At 35.8% G+C, this 23,399-nt stretch overlaps 1 protein-coding gene across 23 annotated transcripts in view; it reads left to right on the top strand.

The window, feature by feature from the left end:
- The first annotated feature begins 2,120 nt into the window (after positions 1 to 2,120).
- Positions 2,121 to 23,399, top strand: part of PPFIA2 (PTPRF interacting protein alpha 2) — a 458,316-nt gene continuing 437,037 nt past the window's right edge. For 7 of the 23 annotated variants that reach the window (XM_033117076.1, XM_033117059.1, XM_033117067.1 and 4 more), the window contains exons 1-2: positions 3,054 to 3,336; positions 7,569 to 7,819. In XM_033117076.1, coding sequence (XP_032972967.1) covers positions 7,571 to 7,819 — 249 coding nt within the window. In that variant the 5' untranslated portion in view covers positions 3,054 to 3,336; positions 7,569 to 7,570. Of the gene's footprint in view, positions 2,466 to 3,052; positions 3,337 to 4,756; positions 4,830 to 7,568; positions 7,820 to 23,399 lie in introns of those variants that run through there. The other 16 variants (XM_033117060.1, XM_033117065.1, XM_033117058.1 and 13 more) reach the window with 8 other exon arrangements.

Raw genomic sequence — 23,399 nt, 5'->3', positions numbered from 1 at the left:
GCAAATTTCATCTTAATCATTGACCCTTGGCTGTCAAAAACTAGTAGGAGCAGATGAAAACCTCAGCATAATAATTGTTTTTATATTTGTATAAGAGACTTTTTGGCTCAAAGGCAAAATATTTCTCAGCTGTTTTTCTTGTTCTGTACTTAATTTCTTTCCAAATTTCTTCAGAGTTATTCAAGCAGTGGTCCTCAAAGTGGGATTTCTGAGCTGGCAATATTAGTATTACGTAGGTACTTGTTAGAAATGCAAAATATCTGGCCAGTCACAGACCTACTGAATCTGAAACTGTTGGGAGGAGCCCAGAAATCTATGTCGTAACAGCCCTTTGGACACTCTTGCATGCCGAATTAGAGGGCCACTAAACTAGAAAAACAAGTGCAGGGAGTGACTCTTCTCATGTGAATTGGTTCGCCTAATGCTTCCTGCAAAATTGTTTCTTTAAAAATGCCTCTGTTTGATAGAAAATGTTACTTACACTCTTTTTGATGGTATTGGAGGTGATAACATTAGAACGTATAGTTTCTAAGCTGAGAGTAACCGTGAAGACGGTATCTTCTTAATAAAATGTCCTTTACTTCATGACTATTTCCTGCCTTCCGTTATCAGATTTTTCCTTTCTGTGATATCAGCTATGGGGTAGCCTTTCAACTGTTGTGTCAATTGAATGTGGGGGCTAGACTTAGAATTAAAACTTTTATTTGATATGTGAAGGGAACTCAAGCAAATCAACTCTTCTCGGAAATTGGTAAGACCATCTGAGCCTGTACTTGACAAATGTTGATTACCAAGGCAATCAGAGCCAAGGTTTAATAAGGAAGCAATTCTTGGACAAAGAGGCATATTAATTGTCTTTAAAAATGTCTAGGTCTTTCCTGTATAAGGACATGTTATGTCTTCTGGTGAATTCCAGAGAGTGAAAGTTAGAAGAGTATTGCTATCTGATTAATACGATAAGGCTATTACATAATGAAATCTATTTGAAAATGGTCAGGGCTGCCTTGTGACTTAATGGGTTCTTATGGCTAAGAGTATTTAAGTCACATCAACTGGTGGGTTGACTGGGTAGTCTAGATCCCTGCTGCTCAAAATGTGGTCCCATCTGGGAACTGTTAAAAGTACAGAATCTTAGGGTCTCCCCCAGTCTTAGAGAATCAGAATCTACAATTTAACAAGATCCATACGTGATCTATATGCACATTATGTTTGAGACCAGTGTTCCAGTTGACATCCCATGTATCTTTATATTGTTCTTATAGTTAATTCTTTTAGGACTATCTTGTGATGCAGAATGTGAGTAACAGTCTAGAAGGGAAGAGGGTAAAAATATGAGCTTGACTTCACACTTCCCTGTGGAGTCACTAACTGAATTAAATACTACCCCCCAGAATGAAAGATCGGTTTCTTGAATATCGTACTTAATTTAGGGGAGCTGGTATTTGAATATTGTTTCTTTAGTTAGCTTTCACTTTTCTTTACACAAAAGTGAAACATACCTTTTGGATTTCTTTCACGATGCACTGAAGGTACTTGCATTAACCCCCCAAATTATTCCCAGTGTTTAACCCTTCTCCCAATTCCCTCCTGCACACCCGCTTTCTTTTCTCTGGAACTAGGATATGTGAATTTTCCTCCCTGAAATGTTTCCTTTTTTGCTTAGAGTAGGTACTGGTTTGGTCTTCTGCTTCTTTTCTTTTCCGAACGGGAAGGGTCTACATGAATGAATGGATAGCAGCGGAAGAAGGAGCAGAGAATAGGTAAAGGGATGTACAAGTATAGGGGAACTGGAACGCGATGGAAGCCAGACTCCACAAAGCTAAAATTCGCTAGGGCAGGGAGTACTTAACGAACAATCCTCATCGCCAAAGCAATGAATGGAGGAGAGCTGGAGAAGTAATGAAAAGTGACAGATGCCGACACACCCTAGATTGACTCAGGTTTTTACAACCACGACTACCATGCCCTCGTCCTAGGAGAAGGAAGCCGCGTAAAGAAATGACAGGCACAGAAGGCCAGGAAGCCAGAAGGTGCCCATTCACCTCCCCGGCAGCGCTGGCCTACACACGTTACTTTCCTGTAACGAACGTCGTGTGGGGGGCAAGCCCCGGCGAGGAACAGCATCCCCTCTTCCCACACCTGCCTATTCCCAGCCCTTGCCTCCGCCCGGGGCACTGGGACCAGCGCGAGCCCCAGCAGCCCGGCAGCGGCTTTGGGTAGTCGTGTGTATCCGCGAGCGCGTGTGCGTGAGGAGGAGAGCAAAGACGTGATTACTTCAGAATTTATTTAAGGGCCGGTGGAAACCACTGCAGCAGCTTCCAGGGGAAGCCCTCGTTCCAGAGGAAGAGGAGGTGGCGGCTGCCAAGGAGAAGGAGGGGGGAGAGACCGAGGAGGAGGAGCGGCGGCAACAGCACGAGGCAAGGGAGGAGAGAAGATGCTGTAGCATCCGCACCGGCTCCCAGCAGGTTGGTTCTGCCGGCCGACTGATGCAAGCATCGCGGCTTGCAAAGAGCCTGGGAGGAGAAACTGTGTGTGTGTGTGTGTGTGTGTGTGTGTGTGTGTGTGTGTGTGTGTGTTGGGGTGGGGAGAGGGAGCTGAGTGCTAGCGTTTCTGGAATAGAAGTGTCTATTTTAAGTGAAATGAGACACCCCAGCGCGGAAATAGGCTGGGTGCCAGGAGGGGACCTGTCCTGCTTCTCGCATCCGTAGGGACTCGCTTTCCTTTAGCTTCCCAACTCCTGGCGTTAGCCATAAACTCCGGAGGGGCTCCGGGTGGGGGACTAGATGGAGAACTCCCCTTCCAGACATTCCTCACGCCTTTTCCCAAAGCTCGCGTTTGCAGAGATACCCTCCGGGTGGCCTGGGCGCGTAACCGGAGCAGCGCCGCTAGGTTAAGTTTCTACAGTCAAACCCAGCCCCGGGTTCCCGGCTCCCGGCCCCCAGTCTCCAGCTGCACGCGGGGAGCTGCGTCTGCTCCGGCAAAGGGGCCGCTGCTGCTTTAAGAACCGCCTCCCCCTCTCCTCCCTTTGACAATGGTCTGAACCGAGCTCTGCTTCCCAAAGCAAAATTTGTAATATGCCATTTTTCCGATGGACGCTTCTCCTTTTGGCTGCTGACGGAGCCGCGGGGAAGATGCCGAGATGCTGCCACTCCACCGAGCCCGAGCTCGTTCCGGGAGGGCGCCGGGGCACGCCAGTGTCTAAGCTGCCTTTCTCCTCCCGTTGCTAGGGAAATGGTCCAGGAGTGCCCGGCGTGAACCTCTCCTCTCTTCAAGCAGAGACTGCGGTTGTCATTATTGATCAATTGAAGAAGCAGGACCCGAAATTACAGGCATTAGGTACAGAAACTGTATTTGAGTTACAAGGTTTCCCTTCCACTTTATTTTTTTACTTCCCGCCCCCCCCCCGCCCCCGGCCCCACCCCGCCCCCAGGGAAGATGAGATGCAAATTCCTCCTTGCCAATTACTGTTCCGTACCTTTTGCTTTCTACCCGCCTCTTATCCCTCCTCCTATTTCTCTACCTCCTCCCTACTTGGCTCTCTCCTCTTGGGCAGGATGAAGGATTTTAGTGTGGAAATGATGAAGTCAACTTCTCCAGGGTGGTGGGGGGTGTGGCTGAAAGATAGCTGTCCAGCCATGTGGGGTGAGTTGGCTCCTCAGCCGTCTGTAAATGCAATGGGGTAAAGGAAGTGTAAAATGCTTCCATTAGAGGTGGTAATAATATTTCCTGAGGACAGGGGATTTCAAAGAGTTAAATAGGAGGAGGAATATTCATGTAATGTAATCAGACAATGGCTAGGATCTATCTCACCTAATTACTTTTCTGTGCGTTAACTGAGATGGAGCTGGACTAGTTCTTAAGACTAAATCTTTGCAGAAGGAACTAACTACCAAGAATAATTGCATCTTTGCCTGCACTAGGGTCTAAATCCTAGTGATATGCCTGTATAAAGTGATTCCTTGACAGAAAAAAAAAGCCTTTTGTAGCACTATTACATCTGAATATATACTACTTAAAGGACATAATTCTAAGAAACATATTGGATCCTGAAAGCCCTTGGGTAATGTCTCCAGTTCAAAACTTTTTTTTTTGAAATTTGAGAGATTTAGAAGACAGTCAAGGTTATGTGCTAAGAAAAAGGGAGTTGGTTTTCCTTGTATAAAATTCTTTAAGCTAAATTTAAACAATGGGATAATTAAACCAATCGGGTTTATTCTTAGTTTTTCCTGTCACAGCAAAATAATCTCTAGTAGGTCTTGAAATCTTCATTTATTTCATGAACAAGGTATCCTCATCTAGTAAAGGCTAACATAATTCATGTCCCCAATTGACTTTGGGGAGGAGATAAGGCAAGTATCAAAGCAAACTGTTAGTATGTCCTTCCTGGTTTTTCAGGAATTAGGTGATAAAATGCAGTTTCAATATTTAAAATGATTACAAAAGTTAAAAGTGGCATGTGAGGATTAAATACACTGGATGTTGAATGACCATAGCCTTCTGGACTGTCCAGGTTGCTTCAGATGTCATCCATTCTGTAAGCGGGTGTTTAACTCTTATACGGAATATAGATTTTTAATTGGTTTGAATACCTGAAATGTGCATTAAAGAAATAGGTTATAATATATTTTAAGGAATATACAAGTATTTTGTAATTTATATTAGACAGAATTGGAGTTCTACTGTAAGCAACTAAGGCGATTTCATGAAAGTGGTATTATTTTTTTGCAGAAACATTTATTTCCTCTATTTTTGTTGAGAAGATGTTAGATTTACTTATTTGGGTTGACTGTTGGTGAAGAAAAGCAGCATATATTCATCTTATTTCCTAAGTAAGTTTTGCATAGTTTGATGTTTTTAAATTGGGTTTGGAGAGTTCACAGTACTCACTGGGATTAAACCTTTAGGCATAGAAGCAGAGTGAATCATAAAGGTAAAATATTCTTTCTGCAAAGGTAAATGTTGGTCACTTTATGATAGAAATAAATACTTGAATATGTAATAGCTCTGTATCATTTTACTGTGTGATCTCACTCAGGTATCCTATCAGAATCTTGCAACAGGCTTGGTTTTTTTTGTTTGTTTGTTTATTTGTTTTGATTTTTTTTTAAGCATGGATTATTATCCCTACTTTACAAAAGAGAATACTGAAGTTTTGACAGGTGAAGTGACTTGCTCTGGTTCACATCCTACAAAAGTGAAATCGAATGAAGTTCTTTAGAGTGTAGATTTAAGAGACTTTCTAAGTGCCTAAACTGCTTCTCATCCTAGCATCTTTGGACTGACTAAGCCAAGGACCAGCTTTGATAGTGATCTAAGAGCCTAAAGTTTGAGATAGTGATCTAAGAGCCATGGTGACGGTAAGCCTTTGTTAGAGTTAGGTTAGTATATTCAGGAGAAAATTGTAGCCTAGGTAATCACTGCAGTTATGTTTTTCCTAGGAATTTAAAGTTGTTATAAGTAATCCTGAGTGAAGACAGGCTAATGGCTTCCTTTCAAGAAGGATATGAGTGAAAATACAGATTTATGAATGTTTAAGTAACCCTAAAATTTAAACCTTGCAAGTGTTTTGGCACTCATTGTCACTTTGCTGCCATTTGCTCTTCCAGTTATTTTGTTGTAACCTTAAATATCAAAAAGAAACATAATAGCTCCTGGTAATGATTTCTCAGAATGACACAGCTGTTCAGAGTGTGTATTTCATGCATGGCATATGAAATAATTGTTTTAAATATTCAGATGTATTGGAACATTTATTTTGTTTTCCAATTCCTTTCCAATTAATGTAAAGAAAATTTGTAGCAGTTGGCAAAGAATCTCTTTCTTCCATCTCTGTGATAGTGTTTGAATAAAATTCAAATTGAGTAAAATATAAAGTATTATATTTTCATCGTGTTTAACAATAGTCATCGTGTGTGTGCACACACATGTGCATAAATACACCCTATGTATCTATTCTTTTATTTATTTTAGGGTAAATAGGAAATTGAACAAGTCAAATTCTTACCTTTATGTAGCCCATTGTTTTGAGTGATGCTTAATAATTCAAAGCATTATCTTTAATTATTCTAAAATCACCTCCTTAATTTTTTTACATAGGATATCAGTCACAAAATACTTTCCCCTTATCATTCTAAAAGTTTCTCCTAGTTTTCAGTGGGTCCTGACCAAATCATTCACAGATAATTGAATTTTTCTCCTCAATAACTCAATTTATAAGAAGAATCACATAAAAAGTAATTAACTATTGAGCTGTTAAGTCTTGACATTTTATTTGAAAATATCACCAGAAATATATTCCCCAAGGACAAGAATATGTAGGCAGAAAAATGAATTGACCTTGCATTAGAAAACCAAAGAATGCTTTAGGATCAACAGCCAAACCAGCTTTTCTCCACATCAGCCTTCTGCAAAACCAAGTCCTCTAATTAATAGCTCCTGGCCTCAGGACAGCAACTGAAATTAAGATGGGTTTGATTCTTTTGGAAATATTAGAGGGTATAAAAGAATATGAGATATTTTCTGATTTTTAAAATGTTAACTATAGATCAGTGTTACATCCTAATGTTTGTGTTGTCGATTTTAAATCAAATTAATAAATGCTTTAAAAACTATTCTGAGCACTTCATTTGTTTCATAACTGGGAGCCTCTGATTAGCAGCTGAGCTGTGAAGTTACTACATTAGCTAATGTAATTTATGGCATCTGTTTTGTGGAACATTTGAAAGAGTGTTAGTTTGTGTTGTTTGAATGGAAACCAGACAATGCTGCTCACAGGAAACAAAGGACTATTAAGTATAATTAGTAGTATATTCACCTAAACATATTTATGCACCTCAGTCTGTTTCATAAAGTTTACATATAATTCAGTCACTTTACTCTGTGTAGACTACTGTAGGAATTTAGAGAGCACATAACAATAATAAAATGGGAGTTGTAAAGTCAAGAAGCTTTAAACTAGTTGGTATGAAAAAAAATCTGTTGATAAAGTAAAAATGTCAAAGCTGATTATTGCATAAAAAAATACTCAGTCATTTGTGGACTTTCTAAAAAAAAGTGAACAATTTATTCATTCAATTATTTAAGTCATTCAAAAATCATTTACTATCCACCCATTAAGTAAGTGCCAGACTTAATGTGCTTGCTGTTAACAATATAACAAGGGTAAGATGGAGGTATTATGAGGGATTTGTAAACTTACAGGATAAGAAAGGTGATCAATTAATAAATGTAATAATAATAACAGTGCATTACTGTAAATTGAATTAGGTGGGATAAATCATAAAAACAAAACAGAACTAAACTTTGAGCAGTAGGTGAAAACAAGCTGTATTTTGTAGGAGATATGTGGATTGTCATGATCAGAGAAAGCATGTAGGTTGAAGGAAGTCAATGAATCATTTTTCACTGATGCCAAGATATTTAGCTTGGTTGAAGTTGGGGCAGTTGGGCAGGAGACAAATAGACAATCAGGCTAATGAGCTGCAAAGCATTTGGTGAGTTGAGGGCTAGGTGGCATTATTGGAAACCGTTTCTTTACTGAGACTTCCCTCCCCTTTACTTTCTTTAAGCAATGATGTGTGAAGTGATGCCCACGATTAATGAGGACACCCCAATGAGCCAAAGGGGGTCCCAAAGCAGTGGCTCGGACTCGGACTCTCATTTTGAGCAGCTGATGGTTAATATGCTAGATGAAAGGGACCGTCTTCTAGACACCCTCCGGGAGACCCAAGAAAGTCTTTCACTTGCTCAGCAAAGACTACAGGATGTCATCTACGACAGAGATTCGCTCCAGAGACAGCTCAATTCAGCCCTGCCACAGGTATGCTTCCTGGTAGCATTTACCCTTCTTATTGTAATTGAAAATGTGATAAGACTTAAATAAGCTTTGCTTTATTCCCATTTTTATAATGACTTTTCCCTTTAAAATATGTGATATGCATGTTGGGGTGACAAAAATTTAAGAATAGAAAATTAATTCCCACGATACCTTGCCTCAAACAAAATCATGGTACATTGGTGATGGGAAGTGTGAAGCATGAGTTTCTATCTGGTCTTTTCCTTGAAAATTTTATCTGTGTACTTTGGTGAGGGTAGAAAAATCACCTGTTGATCAGCTTTTAATCACCAGAATATGGGAATAGTTGAGTTTCTCTTTCTTGCTTCTTAAACACAGTTATGATATTTGGAAATAGCTACTTTTCTTTTTCAATAATGTGTTCTGTCTCTGGAAATGATAGCTGTTTGGAAGTCTGTTACCTAATTTTTTTTTTTTGTCTTTCTTTAAAAATGCCTTACACCTGCTTAAAAATTCTTGAGTTATTGATGTATTATCCTTTTCCCTCAAAAAAACATTTCACCAGTTTCTTTTTTAAATAAAATATTTTGGAAATTGGAGAAAAGGCAAAAGTTCCTCCTTATTTCACAAACTTAAAATTGTTATATTAGTTTTTTTTAGTATTTTTTTTGTCAAGCATCTTATTTTATAGAAAAGGATATAACATTTTAATGACTTCCTAGCTTATTTATACACAAAGTTAATAATGAGATTCAATTTTCTTATTTAAGAATAGCATAATTATGTTTATTTTAGGTCTGAGAAAAGCATAGAATATGAAAGAGATTTTTAATAATCACCCCAAAGCGCTGTGTTTTTTCTTGTAAATACAAGTTTGATTGCCCCTCTGCTTTAAGGGCAGTATAGCAATAGATGAAGAGTTGACCTTTCTCTATGAAATTATGTCTTATAAATATTTTGTCTTCATAAATATTAAAATTATATAATCAAAGTTGTTTAAATTCTAAACCCAGCTGTATTAGAATTAATTTGCACTGTGACGTTGAGATATTGACCACTTTCAGAATGTAAAGGGTCACTTTTGTCACATCCCCATTAGGTAATCCCATAACCCTATATGGGTAACTCCTGTCCCAGTCTTTTTCATTTTCAGGTAGTTTATCTTGTTGTGAGATGCAATGATGTTTCCAGTAACTCTTACCTGTTGGTACATTGGTTTGTTTAATTACACAGAATGAGTTGATTCATTTCTAAGACAACTGCTAAATTTCTTCACCAAGAATTACACTTTTTCAAGCTAGACATTTCAGTCTTTGCAATTGTTCTGCACAAGGTGATTTCTAGAATGAACCATCATGCCTTACTCTTTCTATGATTATTTGAGTTGGTCAATGCTGTTGTTAAAGTGTGCTCTCTGAACCAATCACACTATTCCTTGTCTTCTGTGACAAGCATAGAATGAGACAATCACTTCTGTTTCTGGATAGAGTGTTTCATTAAAGCAGCCTCAGATTGTATTATATTTGGGGGCAAGTTCAACATGCTTTCAGTGTGTCCTGGGACAGTCGTCAAATGAAGTTTATGACTGAGTTGCATAAATGCTCATGTGTTCCCATTTTCCCTACTCTTCCTGTAAATTGACTCTTTGGTCCTAAGTGTAAGAATATGCATGTATCCCTTCTACATTTATCTTCTTTTATTTTATTCAAGCCTGATGCTGCCAATTTGGATCTTAACCCTATCAAAGTGATTCTAAAAATAATTTGGGTTTTTTAAAATTTTTTATGTATTTGTATGAAAGTGAGTGGTTATCTCATAAGGAATGTTATAAAAATAACGTACTAGAACAAGATATTTGGTGGGGGGGAGGAAAAGACTAGAGATGTTTTCATACATAATGATATTGTATAGATAAACCTCTTCTTAAAGATAGAAGGACAAAAAAAATTAATTCTAGCAATTCTGTTGTATTAAATATCTAGATTATAATGCCACCAAAAATTTTAAGTTTTGAAATTTATACACTGGGGCACCATATCTTATCCAAACTCCTTGGGGCTAGTAGTTTTAGAGTTCAAAATTTTTCCCATTTTTTTTTTATATGTATATAATGCATATTGTAGAACACTCCTCCAGACGAATTTTGGGCAGCACCCCATACTTAACATTTCATTTCTGAAGAGAATTCTTATGAATATTCCTATTGCGTGGAAAAAATAAAGAATATAAATGTCTCATGTTAATGCAGATCTGGTTTTGCCACCAATTAAGTTTGCAATACACAAATAAAATATTAGTTTATAGAGTGTATAGGTTTTGAAATTATATATTAGGATTATGTACCTGTACATTTAGATGGATGTGGTTTCGATCTATTTTACAAATACTTTGACACATTGTTTTCAATATTAGTATGTATTTTACTATTATAAATGTTGAACACTCCTAGTAATACACAGGTCCTTATGACAGTGATTTTCCAGTCATTTTTTTAAAGCAAATTTTTAACAACCTAACGTGTACTTTAATGGCTATAGGTTTTCTGTATTTAATAGAGGAATATTTTCCTTTAATTGGTATCTTTGAATATTTTTGAATATTTTGTAAGCAATGTACCTTCACTGTTTGGTGGCATTGCATTTGACATTGAGCTCAAAGGAGAAAATGACTACCATAAATGTGATTTTTGAAGCAGAACTAAGGCATATAAAATTGAAAACTACTAAAATAACATAAAATGAAAATTATTTTAACAAACCTGGGAGAGAATTCAAAGCAGAGTCAAATTATATGACATACTGTGTTTTAAGTAGACTATACAGTACTTTTACGTGTTGATGATTTGGTACTTTGCTTTAGTCACTTTCTCGCCTATCAGTCCTTTATGGACAAATGTAGCAATGATTTTAACAACCCTAACCATAGAAAATGTGTGTAACCATAGTGTTTCGTTTTTCATTATGTGATTGGGTGTCAATGTGTATAAAGAGTACTGATACTTCCACATTATTCCATATCAGGCCTATTGTTTCCAAGCTAGCTACACACTCAATTTTCTACCTTAGTAATGCACAGATTTATTTAAATGTTCCACAGAACGTCAGATCCAACGTGCCCCAAACTCAGCCTCCCACTCCTCAACCAAATCTGCTGGAATCCCTCACCCAGATGCCTGAGAGTCCTCATAGATGGTGCTTTCTCCCTCATCTCAGAATTCGGTCAACTTCAGGCCATATTGTGTTTAATCTCTTACATCATCCTCAAATTTCTCTATTCTATGCTGTTTTTCTGCACCTCGCCCTGAACTTCTTCATTGTTCTATCTCCCAACATTTCCAACTTTGCAAATGTGTCACATTGTATGCTGGAGTAATATTGCACGGCTTGCAGTGTCCCCACAAACTTCATGCTATTCCAGTCTCTTTTTTTTTCATGCGTAGTCATCTCTCTGCCCATAATGTTCCTCCTCAATATCTTTTTCTGGCTCTCTTCTCATTCTAACCAAGACTTTATCTCTTCCATTAATCCTCTCTGAACCCCTCCCCCCAAATACATTTTTTTGTGTGTTCCTTACTCTTATTATTTACCGTATTATTACTAAATTATCTGATTATGAGCCTGTGTACCAATCTAGACTAAAAGCTCCCTGAGAACAGGAGCATACGTTAATCATCCACAACCCTCTCAACCCTAGCGTACCAGTAGTAAATGCATTTAAAGTAAAAACAGAACTAAATACATACGCGTTTTGGTGTAGAAAGAGCAGTAAACTTGAAATAATTTGTATTGTGACTCTACTATATATCATCAACTTCAGTCGGGACTTCGGATTTCCATACTACAAGAAGTGGTTAATATTAATACCTCACAGGGTAGTTTGTGATGATTAGACAAAATAATATAAGTAAAATTTAATTAATAAAGCATTAAATATGAAAGTGCTTGTATTTGTTTCATTTATGCAGAATGCCAAAAGATAAACTAATTTCTATATATGTATGTCAGTGAGCATTTAGTATAATTTACTAGGAATATTGATAAAATAAATAGTCTTTAACATTTTGAAAACAGGGCAAATATCTGTCAATTTTTAATATGCTTATTCAGAATATTTAAAGAAAAGTTAAGGGCAGTGAACTTTCCATTGCTAAAAGTCATTATATATGAAAGTTTAAAATTTATTCTTCGCACCTTATTTACCATATATTGAGGGTGTTCTGTGTATTACTCGTGTTAAATGGTTACATGTGTTTGTAACTGGGATAGGAAAAAAGGAATGTAATTTGTCTCCTAGAGAACTTAAGGAACAGAGTTGCTTAGGGGGGAAAATAAAATATATATATATATATATATATATATATATATATATATATATATATAATGTATGTATAATATAATATAAATATATATGAATGGATGCAAATTAATATAGTACCAGAAGATTATAGAAATATTGAAAATACTTGAGCTATCATATTGATATTAACTCCAGAAAGTTTCATGTGGGAAGTGATATTAGAGAGGTATTTTTAAGAAAAAGGTTGGAAATAACTACTCAAGGGTATTTTATGTGGGGCAGTAGAGTTATACATAGGACCCTGCTTAAGGACATTTAGGGGACAGAAGTTCAGCCTGTACTCTGCTTTCTTGGTTAGGCTTGGGGGGTCCCAATTTGTATCAAGGAGACAGATGGGCTAGCAGTATCGCTGTTTTCTTTTCCTGTTTTTCCTTAAAGAAGACTATAGGAATTAAATAAGGAGAATAACGGATTTGTTTATTGAAGGGTTTATTGAAGGTATGTAGTGGCAGTGGAGGAGTGCGGCCTATTTATATGTTTGGTGACAGCTAAGGACAAGAGTTTGTATACGGGATAATCAGTAGAATTTTGAGTAAACTGTTGACAAATTAAGATAATAATGAAGGACTATTATTCTGCTGTTTGATTTAGGATAGAGTATGTAATACTCATGTATCAGCTATCTATTGCCAAAATAACGCTATGTAACCAACAACACAAAACTTCAGTGTCATGCAAAAATGTGGCTTTATGAAATAGTTGATCTTGTCTTGGATTGGATGATTGTAGCTGGGCTCACTTATGCCATTGGTTAGCTAAAGGTTGGCTCAGTTAGCTACATGTTAACTGGCCATTGTCTGATATAGATGGCCTTAGCTGGACCAACTGGGGCCACTCTATGCATGTGTTTCATACTGCAATAGCCTTGATTATTTATGGTCATGGCAGAGGAATAAGAACAAAGCAGAAACAAGCAAGTGCTCTTTAAGCTTCTGCTTGAGTCTTTCTGGTACTATCACTTGGCCAAGCCCCAAAACAGAGTGGAAAGCAACACAAAATTACATGGCACAATTTTTCAGGGAGGCATCAAGCCTGGGGCCATCAGTGTAATCCTACCACAAATGTAAGCTGAAAACATTTGGGTCATTATTATGTCAAGGAAAGTTTATCATGATAATTTAATAGTTCTCCTGAAGTGTGGGAATTTGAAATATGATCGTGAACCTTGAATCTAATAAAGACAATAGAAATGGAAAGACTATTGAGGAGAAAGAAGGACCAAGGATTGGTAATAAACCGAATGGCCAAGGCTTTGGACTTGAATCAGAAGATCTGAATTTGGATGGGATTCCTTCCACTCACTAGCTGAGGAACTACTGCTAAATAACTTGACTTCTCTGAAATTCTATTTCCTTATTGAAAGGAGGGATGGTATTTTCCCTCAGCAATGACTGAAAAGAGATGTGTATATGTGCTTTGGAACCTTTGAACATTATCAAATATTAGGAGGTATCTTTCATAAATTGGGATGTGCTGGTATATACCTCTGAAGAGGTATTAAATTAAAAGAGGCTACCTGAGGAGAGGAGGAATATGTTTATATTTTTGACATTTTAAAATGGAAAATATTTAAGTGAAACATAAAGAGAGTGCCAGAAGTCACTTTTATTTTGAAGGCAATCGACCTAGGTATCTTTTTGGCTTGCTACTTATTAGCTCTATAACCTTGGTCAAAGTAGTGAATTCAAATGATGATAGAAGCTGCCTCATAGGATCATTATGAGAAATAAATGAGCTGCAACATGTCAAATGATCAATTCAATGCCTCATAGATAGTACATGCTCAATAAATGTTTAATGCAACTATGGATGCTGTTATAATTACCATAGATATCATCATTATTATCCTTAGCCAACCTTAACTGCACAATTTTACTAGGTAGTAATGAACACTAGCCCACATTAAAAACACTAACATCCTCACTCTCCACAATCTTTATTAAATTTTGGAAGTCCTTTTATTTAGTTATTTTCTTGTAGTTCTAAACGATACTCTTGCTACATAATTTTCCCAAATTCTCCATTTCCTCAGTGGTTCCTCTTACATATCCCTTGATTACTAAGTCAAACAAGATCCCTTCCTATTGTGATGAGAAGATAATATCTGGAGTGAGCTCCTTTCTTTTCAGTGAAACCTAATGCCACCGTATGAAGCATTTTATCCATTGCTTCTGTCAGAGAAAAATGCTGCATTTTTTGCTACTTCTTACTGTAGTCATTCTGTTTTCTTAATGTGTTTTTGTTTCTACCAGTTAGCTATTTTTTCCCCAGGCCCAATGAAATGCTATTCACCTGTAGCCTTCATTTTTCATTATTTATGTCTCTTTATTTATATCTCTTTTCATTTTTAATGCTTATACTTAGCCTTCTATCATCACCATTCTCCTAAAAATAACACTTCTCTGTGCTATCAATGGATGCATATTTGCAAATCTATTAATCGTCTTTCATTCTTCATGCCCCTTGCATCTTTGTGCCAAGCAATGTTATTTCATCTTGAAATTCCCATGTTCTTAATTCTCCATAACCATTCCTTTTCTAGTATACTATGTATGTTGTCCTTCAATATTCATTCTTTTCTCACATCTCACATACCACTATACACTTATTTACACCCCTAATCGCCTTTATTTACTTGTTCTCCAATTTTAAGTATTGCCTGTCCTGTTTAGGACTAATACTTTCCTCTAAATTCTTGATCGCTCATCCTATCTCCTCCTTCAATTATTATTATTATTTTGCTCTATTATCTTCAATAGCTTCCTTTCTCTCTCTCTCTCTCTCTCTCTCTCTCTCCCTCGTTCACACACACACACACACACACACACACACACACCTGTCTTTTTGGTGACATATTAAAATCTATAATTTAAAAGTAAAATGATGACAAGTACAACAACAACAACAACAACAACAACAAACCAAACACTGGTAGGGTAGGGTGGTGGAGGGAGGATAGAAAGGGTAAAGAGGGTCAAATATATGGTGATGGAAGGAGACTAGACTTTGTGTAATGAACACATAATGCAATCTGCAGATCACATATTATAGAATTGTACACTGGAACTTATGTAATCTTATTAACAAATGTCATCCTAATATATTTAATGGAAATAACTGTCTCTGTCTAGCAATAATTTAATTTTTATTTTCCTGTACACTTGTTTCCAAACTTCTCTGTTCTCACTGTCTCAGTTTCTTCATCTTCTATTCACTCTTTGAGCAACTGCTTATAACTGGCTGCTCAAAATGGACTCACCAGTAACCAACTGATAAATGCAGTTGGTTTATTTTATTAAAATTCACTATAAAATTCAACATTGTGTTTACTCCCTTCTCCATGAAACAAAACAAAACAGCTACTCTCTTAAATTTTATGACACCAAACTATCTTGTTTTTTAAATCTTTTTGACTTTTTCCTCCAATTTTTAAAAATGTGGGTAACTCCACCTATAGCCACACTTTAAATGTTAAATAATAAAGATATGATGAATAATACCTAGCATTTCTGAACACTCTCACTGTGTCAGACAATGTTTTATTTAAGTATCCACATATTGAAGTGGGAGTCTTCCTTTCTATTTGAGAGGAATCTAAATAAGTGAGGGCAAGACTTTACTTGCAGGAGGTGCTAAGATGGAATTCAACTAGTAAGTCCAGCATTAGCTCAAACACCATTTTAAGGGGCTACAAAGTTTGCCGTGGCAAAGCTAGAAGAGAGACGGAGTTATTTTGGAGAGTCGTTGCTTTGCTGTGTATAATGGACTACTCCATGTATGAGGGGTGGGGTGGTTCCTGTTCAGGTTATGTAAGTGAGAAGGGCTTCAGGGAACATATTCAGAGAGCTTGATGTGTTTCCTCCAGAAGCTGAAGTCTAAAAACCTGTGTGTGGCTGGAGAGTCCCTCTATCTATGACAGATTCAAGAGTCGCATATCAGGCAAGCTGCAGTTCCTCCACTGTCCAGACAAAAGTTGGTGATTTTTTGAAGAGCAAATTGGACCCTCAAAAGGGGAGTTTGTGTAGGGTTATCTTTGTGTAAAACCACAGAGTGAGTTACCTGTTAGAAGCTCAGCTTCCTAAATGGTGAACAATGAGCGACAAACTGGGAGGTTGATATCAGAAAAGAGACAGAGAGAAAGGCAAGTAAAACTGGGGGTTCTACAGAGCAGTTCTTTGAGAAAGCCACAGACATACTCCAGGAGAAATGTCAAGTTGATTGTGTATTTGCCATTCAGAAAGCCCTGACCATGGATGACAACTGGGTTGGTCACGTACCACTGTGATCGTTCTCCCCAATTTCTCTTTATTGGACTCTGACTCTGAAAGGGTCAGAAACTGCTGTCGTGAATGGAGGATGTCAGAATAAAGGGAGACTATCATGCCCTCATCCTCCAGTGCAGACTTCAAAGCTTGAAACAAGCCTGAACTGAGTGCAAGAGAGGAAGCTTTAAGTTGGATAGGAGCTCAGGGCTTTGTATATTATGCAGTCCTATATTGAAGTAGAACTATGAAATCATTAGACTTTTTAATTCCAAAACAAAAGGACACACAGTTTATTTCCTAAGCATGAGCAGAAAAGCTAAGATAACTGCCTGAAATTTCACTTGAAGTTCATTTCATTATCACTTCCTCTGAGGTAATCAGAGGAGGTCTAATACTGTTAGTTCTGAACCTAGATCATTCATTAAATTGGTTAGGTGTAGCATCTCAGTTAATCCTCAAAACATTCCAATAAGGTTGTTATTATTATTATTCCCATTTTACAGGTGATAAAACCAAGGCACAGAGAGGTTAAATAACTTGTTCCACACCACACTCTTGGTAAGTGGTACTCACCAGGATTCTGTTCATGGCTTACTTTTGTTTTACCTTAGCCATCTCCTTCATCTCATTATGTTCATCTAGATTTAAAGAAGTACTAAACTTCTCTGGAAACCGTCTTAAAGAGACATGGACCATTGAAAACATTTCTCATGACTCTCCTAAGTTCTAATAAGGCAAACAAAATTATTATTAATGAAATGTGAAATGATTATTAGATTTAGTATAATTATACTGAGCATAATTATTCAAGGATCTCAAATCCTCGTAATTATGATACCATGAATTTGTCTTTTTATGTACTGAGCATACTTTATAGCCCATTGGGTCTTTTTAATAAGCAAGATAGTATGGGTTCCATGGAAAGAGAATTTAACTAGAAATTATAATACTTGGATTTCATTTTCAACTTCTCCAAACCCTTTGACAATCGGTTTGACAATGTTTACTTACACATAAGTGAGGGAATTCTAGTTTTCTCTAACATGTTGTATACTTTTGCTAATTTCAAAGGATAATAGAGGGTATACACCTTAGCTTTATTAATTAAATAATAGCCATTTAATAAAAAGCTACTATTTATTTATTCAACAAATATTTTAGGGCCTACTCTGTGTCAGGTTCTGTGCTTACAGTATAATGTTGCTGATATCTATGCTATATTTTATCTTAAGACCTTGGGCAAATATGACTCCTAAGAATACACTGTGGCAATAAGAAAGTGAGGCTTATAATACACTGAGTGCCACATTACTTGTAAATTCTTTGAAACAGACTGTTATTTCTAGTTATTTCCTTTCCTTTAATCCTCTACTGTGATTAACTGTCCATGCTCCTAGAAAGGGCCGGCTACCTCTCTTAATGTTCTCGATCTCATATCCTTTTGCTATTCTGGGACATAACTTCCCTCTTCCTAATTCTACATCATCAATGTTTCCATCTCTAATGGATTGTAATCAACAGAATTAAATATTCTTATATTTCTCCCATTTAAAAAATCTATTAATGACCCTGCTGTACCAAGCTACCACCCCACTTATCTTTCTCTGTACAGCAAGAGTTGTGTGTTTTTTTAATTGCATATACTTGATTTTTCTAATTTATATTTCCCCATTTTTTCTTGAATCCATTCAAGTCAGGCGTTCATCCCATCAACTTCATCGAAACTGCTCTTGTGAACGTTGTCCATAACCTCCGTATTGCTAAATGCAATGATCAACTCTCCATCTTCATTCCTGTTTATCAATACACACAGTGGAATTCTCCTTCTTTCCTGAAATATTTTCTTCATTTGGCTTCAGCATATCTCAGTTGCCTGGTTATCCTCCTACTTCGTAGGTCACTCCTTAGTCTTTTTTATTAGTTACTCCTCATCCTCCTGACTTGATTAATACTTGATTACTGCAGAGCTTAGTGACTCTACCCTTTCTCTTTCCATCTCTACTGACACTATTGTTGATCTCTTCTGTCTCCTGGCTTTAAATATCATGTAAATGTTAATGATGCTGGAATGTACATCTCGAATCCAGACATTTTCCCTGACCTTCTGATTAATATTGTCAAATGCAGAAATTAAATATGTCCAAAACTGAGTTCATGACCTTCATTTAGTCGTCTTGATCTCAATACCAATGCCAATCTACAATTGGCTTAGGCTAAAAACGTCATGTCTTATTTCTCAGTGACACCATGCCTGATCAACCTATTTAAAATTGTTATAGCCCTTCCTTAATACTCTCAATCCTTCTTCTCTGCTTTCAATCCGTAGCACTTATAGCCATTCAACTCAGTGTGTATTGTATTTCTTTGTCTTGTTTATGAGATCTTTCTCCCTCCACTAGATTCTGTTCCGTGAAGCCAGCAGATTCTTTTCTCATGGTTCACAGCTGTATTTTCTAACTACAACAGTATCTGGCACTTGGTTGTTCAAAAATACCAAATAATAAAATGAAATTAAAAATCATTATTTTGCGTGGTGAACACATTCTCCATATCTACTCTGTGCTTATTTGTCAAGTCATATGGTCATAAAAAATTAGACAGCATCTATTAAATATTTTGACAAAACAAGAGAACAAATATAATTTCTAGAGCCTTATGGCTAGAGTGTTTATGAAACTAAAGTCATAATATATATGTGAGGCCAGTGTTGATATTGCACCTCAAAGCCCTTTCTAGAACGAAGTGGGTTTTATATGAGGAGGTGGTGATATTTTGAGTATTTTACAAATCATAGCAAGGAAGATTAGAATGTAAATCATTTGTTTTGAAGATAGGGGATATTAGTGCAAGTTATATTTCTAAGGAATTTATTGCCTAAATTAAGCCAGGTTTTAAAAAAGAGATTATATGGACAGTTTTGTGATGTTATACAACTACTGTTACTATTTGATATCTGTATCTTACTTTCATTTTATGGAAGGACAAAAGTATAAGTAGAATGTTTTGGTTGGTTTTTATTTTTGAATCAGTTTGTTTTTGTTATTGATCTTTTTCCATTTGCTCTCATTCTCATTCTCTCAGAAGGAATGATATCAACAGAAAACAGCCATTAGTATTCTCAAGATGAATGACTAACCTATTTTGCACTAAATTTCATAGTTTAATTTGGTGTATTTAATATTAGCATGTATACGATTCATTTGTTTGTTTTTTTTGTTAACGTTTCAAGAAAAATTCTAGATTCAGTAATAGAGACATTGAAATTAACACTATTACTTTTGCTGGGTATTCCTCTTCTGGACCTTATGGCTCAAAGGTAGGTATCAACCATCACAATGCTGTAGTTTGGGAAAAGAGAGAAAGTTTAGAATTATAACTGTGGAATTTTTTACAAACATAACTATCACACCCTAGTTAATTATATCATACATCTTTGCATTGATCTCTGTAATTCAGTTTACAAAAATACTAGCTATGTGTTAGCTTATGCTACATGACTCTTAGTAAGTCCTTAATATTTCTTGTCTGATTACTTAGGCATAAAGATTTTGTACTTAATCTTGGTGAAGACTAGTAGGCTAAAAGTACCTGGAGATCGAATTTTAAGTTACACTTTGCATTGCGATAAGTCAAGTTTTATTTGTGACTCTAGTGACTTGTTTGTTTGTTTGTTTTACATAAAGAATTTCCCCCAAACATGACAGAATTTATTGAGTGAGATTCTGAGTGATTGGTAATTTTTTTCTTGGGCTTTGAATTAGGATGAATTTCCCCCAAAATGAAAATTTTAAATTCTTTTTTGCCTTTTAAGAAGGTGGGGTGAAAGGATGGTAGAAGAGGGTAAAGGGGGTCAAATATATGGAGATGGAAGGAGAACTGACTCTGGGTGGTGAACACATAACGCCATATATAGATGATGTAATAGAGAATTGTACACTTGAAACCTATGTAGTTTTGTTGACCATTGTCATCCCAATAAATTTTAATAAAAAATAAAGATTATTACTTACCACAAATAACTACTGAAAATTTAAAAAGTAAAGCCACAGTTCACAATGATATTCCAAAAATTTAGAAATAAAAAACAAATTTAACCTCAAAAACATAAATAAAAAAGTGAGACCCTTGATAGTGGAATTTGGAATATGTGCAATGGGAACAAGGTACATCTCATCCCTCTTGGCTTTTGCCCCACTCCCTGCCAGGAGGTGGTCAAGTGGTCTCAGTTTGCCTTCAAAGACAAGTATAAGGATTGACAGTTATTCCTAAAGTATTAGGTGGAAGATTCTGCTTTGAAGTGCAATCCTATGTTAATTTCTATGTTAATTAGAGGAAATTATTCAAGAATGGATGTGATTAGAATTTAACACCACATTGTTCTGTAGTAAACTAATTTTCCTGGATTATTCTGATCTATGATTCTCTCTCTCTCTCTCTCTCTCTCTCTCTCTCTCTCTCTCTCTCTCTCTCTCTCTCTCTTTTGGTGCCAAATAACATGTTTTTATTCATGGATATATACAAATAAACATATATTATAGACATAGCAGTTTACAAAATCATAATTTAATTGCATACTCTTTAAGATGAGTCATATTAAAGGTTGTCAACAAACCTTGCTATATCTCACCCCTTGGAAAAGACTAGTTGGGAGTCCCTGAATATTTTGAGATGGCCAGGATTATTGGTTAACAATATGCCTTTCTGATTCTGTCAAATTCTTCTCTCCTCCAATCTGGAAAGAGTGAACTGAAAATAGGGTATATCCAACCCATCTTATTTCCATGCAATTCTGACTTTAAATTCATTCTCTAGTTTTCAAATGAGACTATGATACTAGGAAAAAAAGCATGAGTTGTACATTTCACATCTGGGCTGTCGCAGCCCTGTCTCTGTCTTCTTGATTCTCTCTTTTTATGCTCACGTTTAGGGTAATCTGCTTCAATTACGATATGCAATATTTTGACTAAAAGATTTTATCTATTCTTGTGAGAGTTTACAAGAGACACTTATGTTTTAATGACTTACAATAGATTTTTAATGGACCAAGTTTAAAAATAATACTGGTTACTAATCTGAGAATTTTTCATGACGAAGGTCTTACCTAATTATCTATTTTAAGATAAAGGAGATAAATCAGTGCCAAATAATAGCAATATTATTTTACCTTTGTTAATTTTGTATATGAGAAACATTATTTAACAATACAGAGGATGGCAAAAAAATACATACAAATTTTAAGAAGGGAAAACTGTATTAAGATTGTAATACTCAATATATACCGATAACAAAAGATGAATACAAGTCATGTTTGATTTCTGCAATTATAAGAGTTGCTCAAAGTGGAGACCATAAGCGTCCAGACACTTCTAATGATGACGAACTACTGCCTGAACAATGTTGACCAAGGTGTCCACTTGTATACATTTTTTTTGGCACCCCTGGTATTCATAATAATCTCATTTAAAAACGTCTAATAGCCAATTGCCTGATATACTGTGTCATCCGAATATGGATCTATGAACTATATTCAATTTGTAAAAAATAATACATGGCAGTTGACACTGTTAGAGTTAGAACAAACTTGTCTATTAGGAAGTTTTTTGTAGAAAAGATTTGACCTCTGAAATATTTTTTCAGTAATGTTATTAGATACATTTAATTTCTCCTGTAAAAATGTAACTTTATTTCACAGTTCAAAGTTTAATGTTTGATGTTGGTATAATCACAAGTTTTCATGTTTCCCCGCTGTGATAATAGATTTTCTATTTCTCCTTGCAGTTCTATTAATTTTTTGCATATGTTTTGAAGCTGTTATTAGTTACATTCAACTGTATCATTGTTTTATCTCCATGGCCAATTTTTACCTCCTATCATCATGAAGTGTCCACTTTTATTTCTAGACAGATATTTTCTCATAAATTCTACAGTGTCTGATTTTAATAGTATTATAGTAAATTTATTTTTTGTTGGTGTTTGCACTGTGTACCTTCCCTCTATCCTTTCACTTTCAGTGTCTCTGTGTCTTTACATGTATTACCCACAAATAATTTCTGGATTCTATTTTTAGGAAGTCTATTAATCTCTCTATTTTAATTGATCTCTTTATGTTTACTGTAATTACCTGTATATTTGTGCTTCATTACTATCTTACTAATGGCTTTCTCTTTTCCTTTTTTTGTGTTCCTTTTATTAACCTTTCATGCCTCCTTTTGAATTGATTGGTTATCCGTTTTTTGTAAATCAATTTTCCCCTCTATTACTCTAGCAGTTTTATACTCTTTTGCTATCCTTTCATTATTTAACACATAAATTGGCGTGTGCATACTCAGCATACCTAAGTGTAATGTTAATGTGTACTTTTCCTGCCTTATATTCCCATGTGTGTGATGTGAAATATGTTCTTTTGTGGTTTTATACAGACAATATTCCTTTAGACTTATTTACACATTTATCATTTGTGTTACTAATTATTCTTTCTGGATCTTGAATCTTTCATCTAAGATCATTTTTATTCTACCTGAAAAACAGTCTACATATTTCCCTTACTGTAAGTCTATAAATGAGTAATTTCTCAGCTTAGAACTTTCTGAAAATGTCTCTATTTCACCTTTATTCCTGAAGGATATTTTCACTGGATATAGAATTTTAAGTTAGAGGTTATTTTCTTTTAGCACACTTGACATATCATTTTATTCTAACTTTTATTTTTGTTCTTGAGAAAGCATTTGTCAATTGAACTGTTGTCTCTTTGAAGGTTAAATTGTCTTTTGTTTTCTGTGTGTGTGTGTGTGTGTGTGTGTGTTTTCTTTTGGCTGCTTTAAAGAACCTTTTTAGAAGTTTTACCAGGATTTGTCTAAAATGTATTATTTTTATTATTCCTATTTCCTGTTTATAGAGATTATTGACCTTGTAACGCAATGACTTTTATTAGTTTGGGGAAAATTTTACTAATTTTTAAAAATATTGCTCCTGTCACATTCTGT

This window comes from Rhinolophus ferrumequinum, chromosome 10 (assembly GCF_004115265.2).
Source record: "Rhinolophus ferrumequinum isolate MPI-CBG mRhiFer1 chromosome 10, mRhiFer1_v1.p, whole genome shotgun sequence".
In the NCBI taxonomy this organism is placed as follows: domain Eukaryota; kingdom Metazoa; phylum Chordata; class Mammalia; order Chiroptera; family Rhinolophidae; genus Rhinolophus; species Rhinolophus ferrumequinum.
This window is presented reverse-complemented; position numbering and strand designations above follow the sequence as displayed.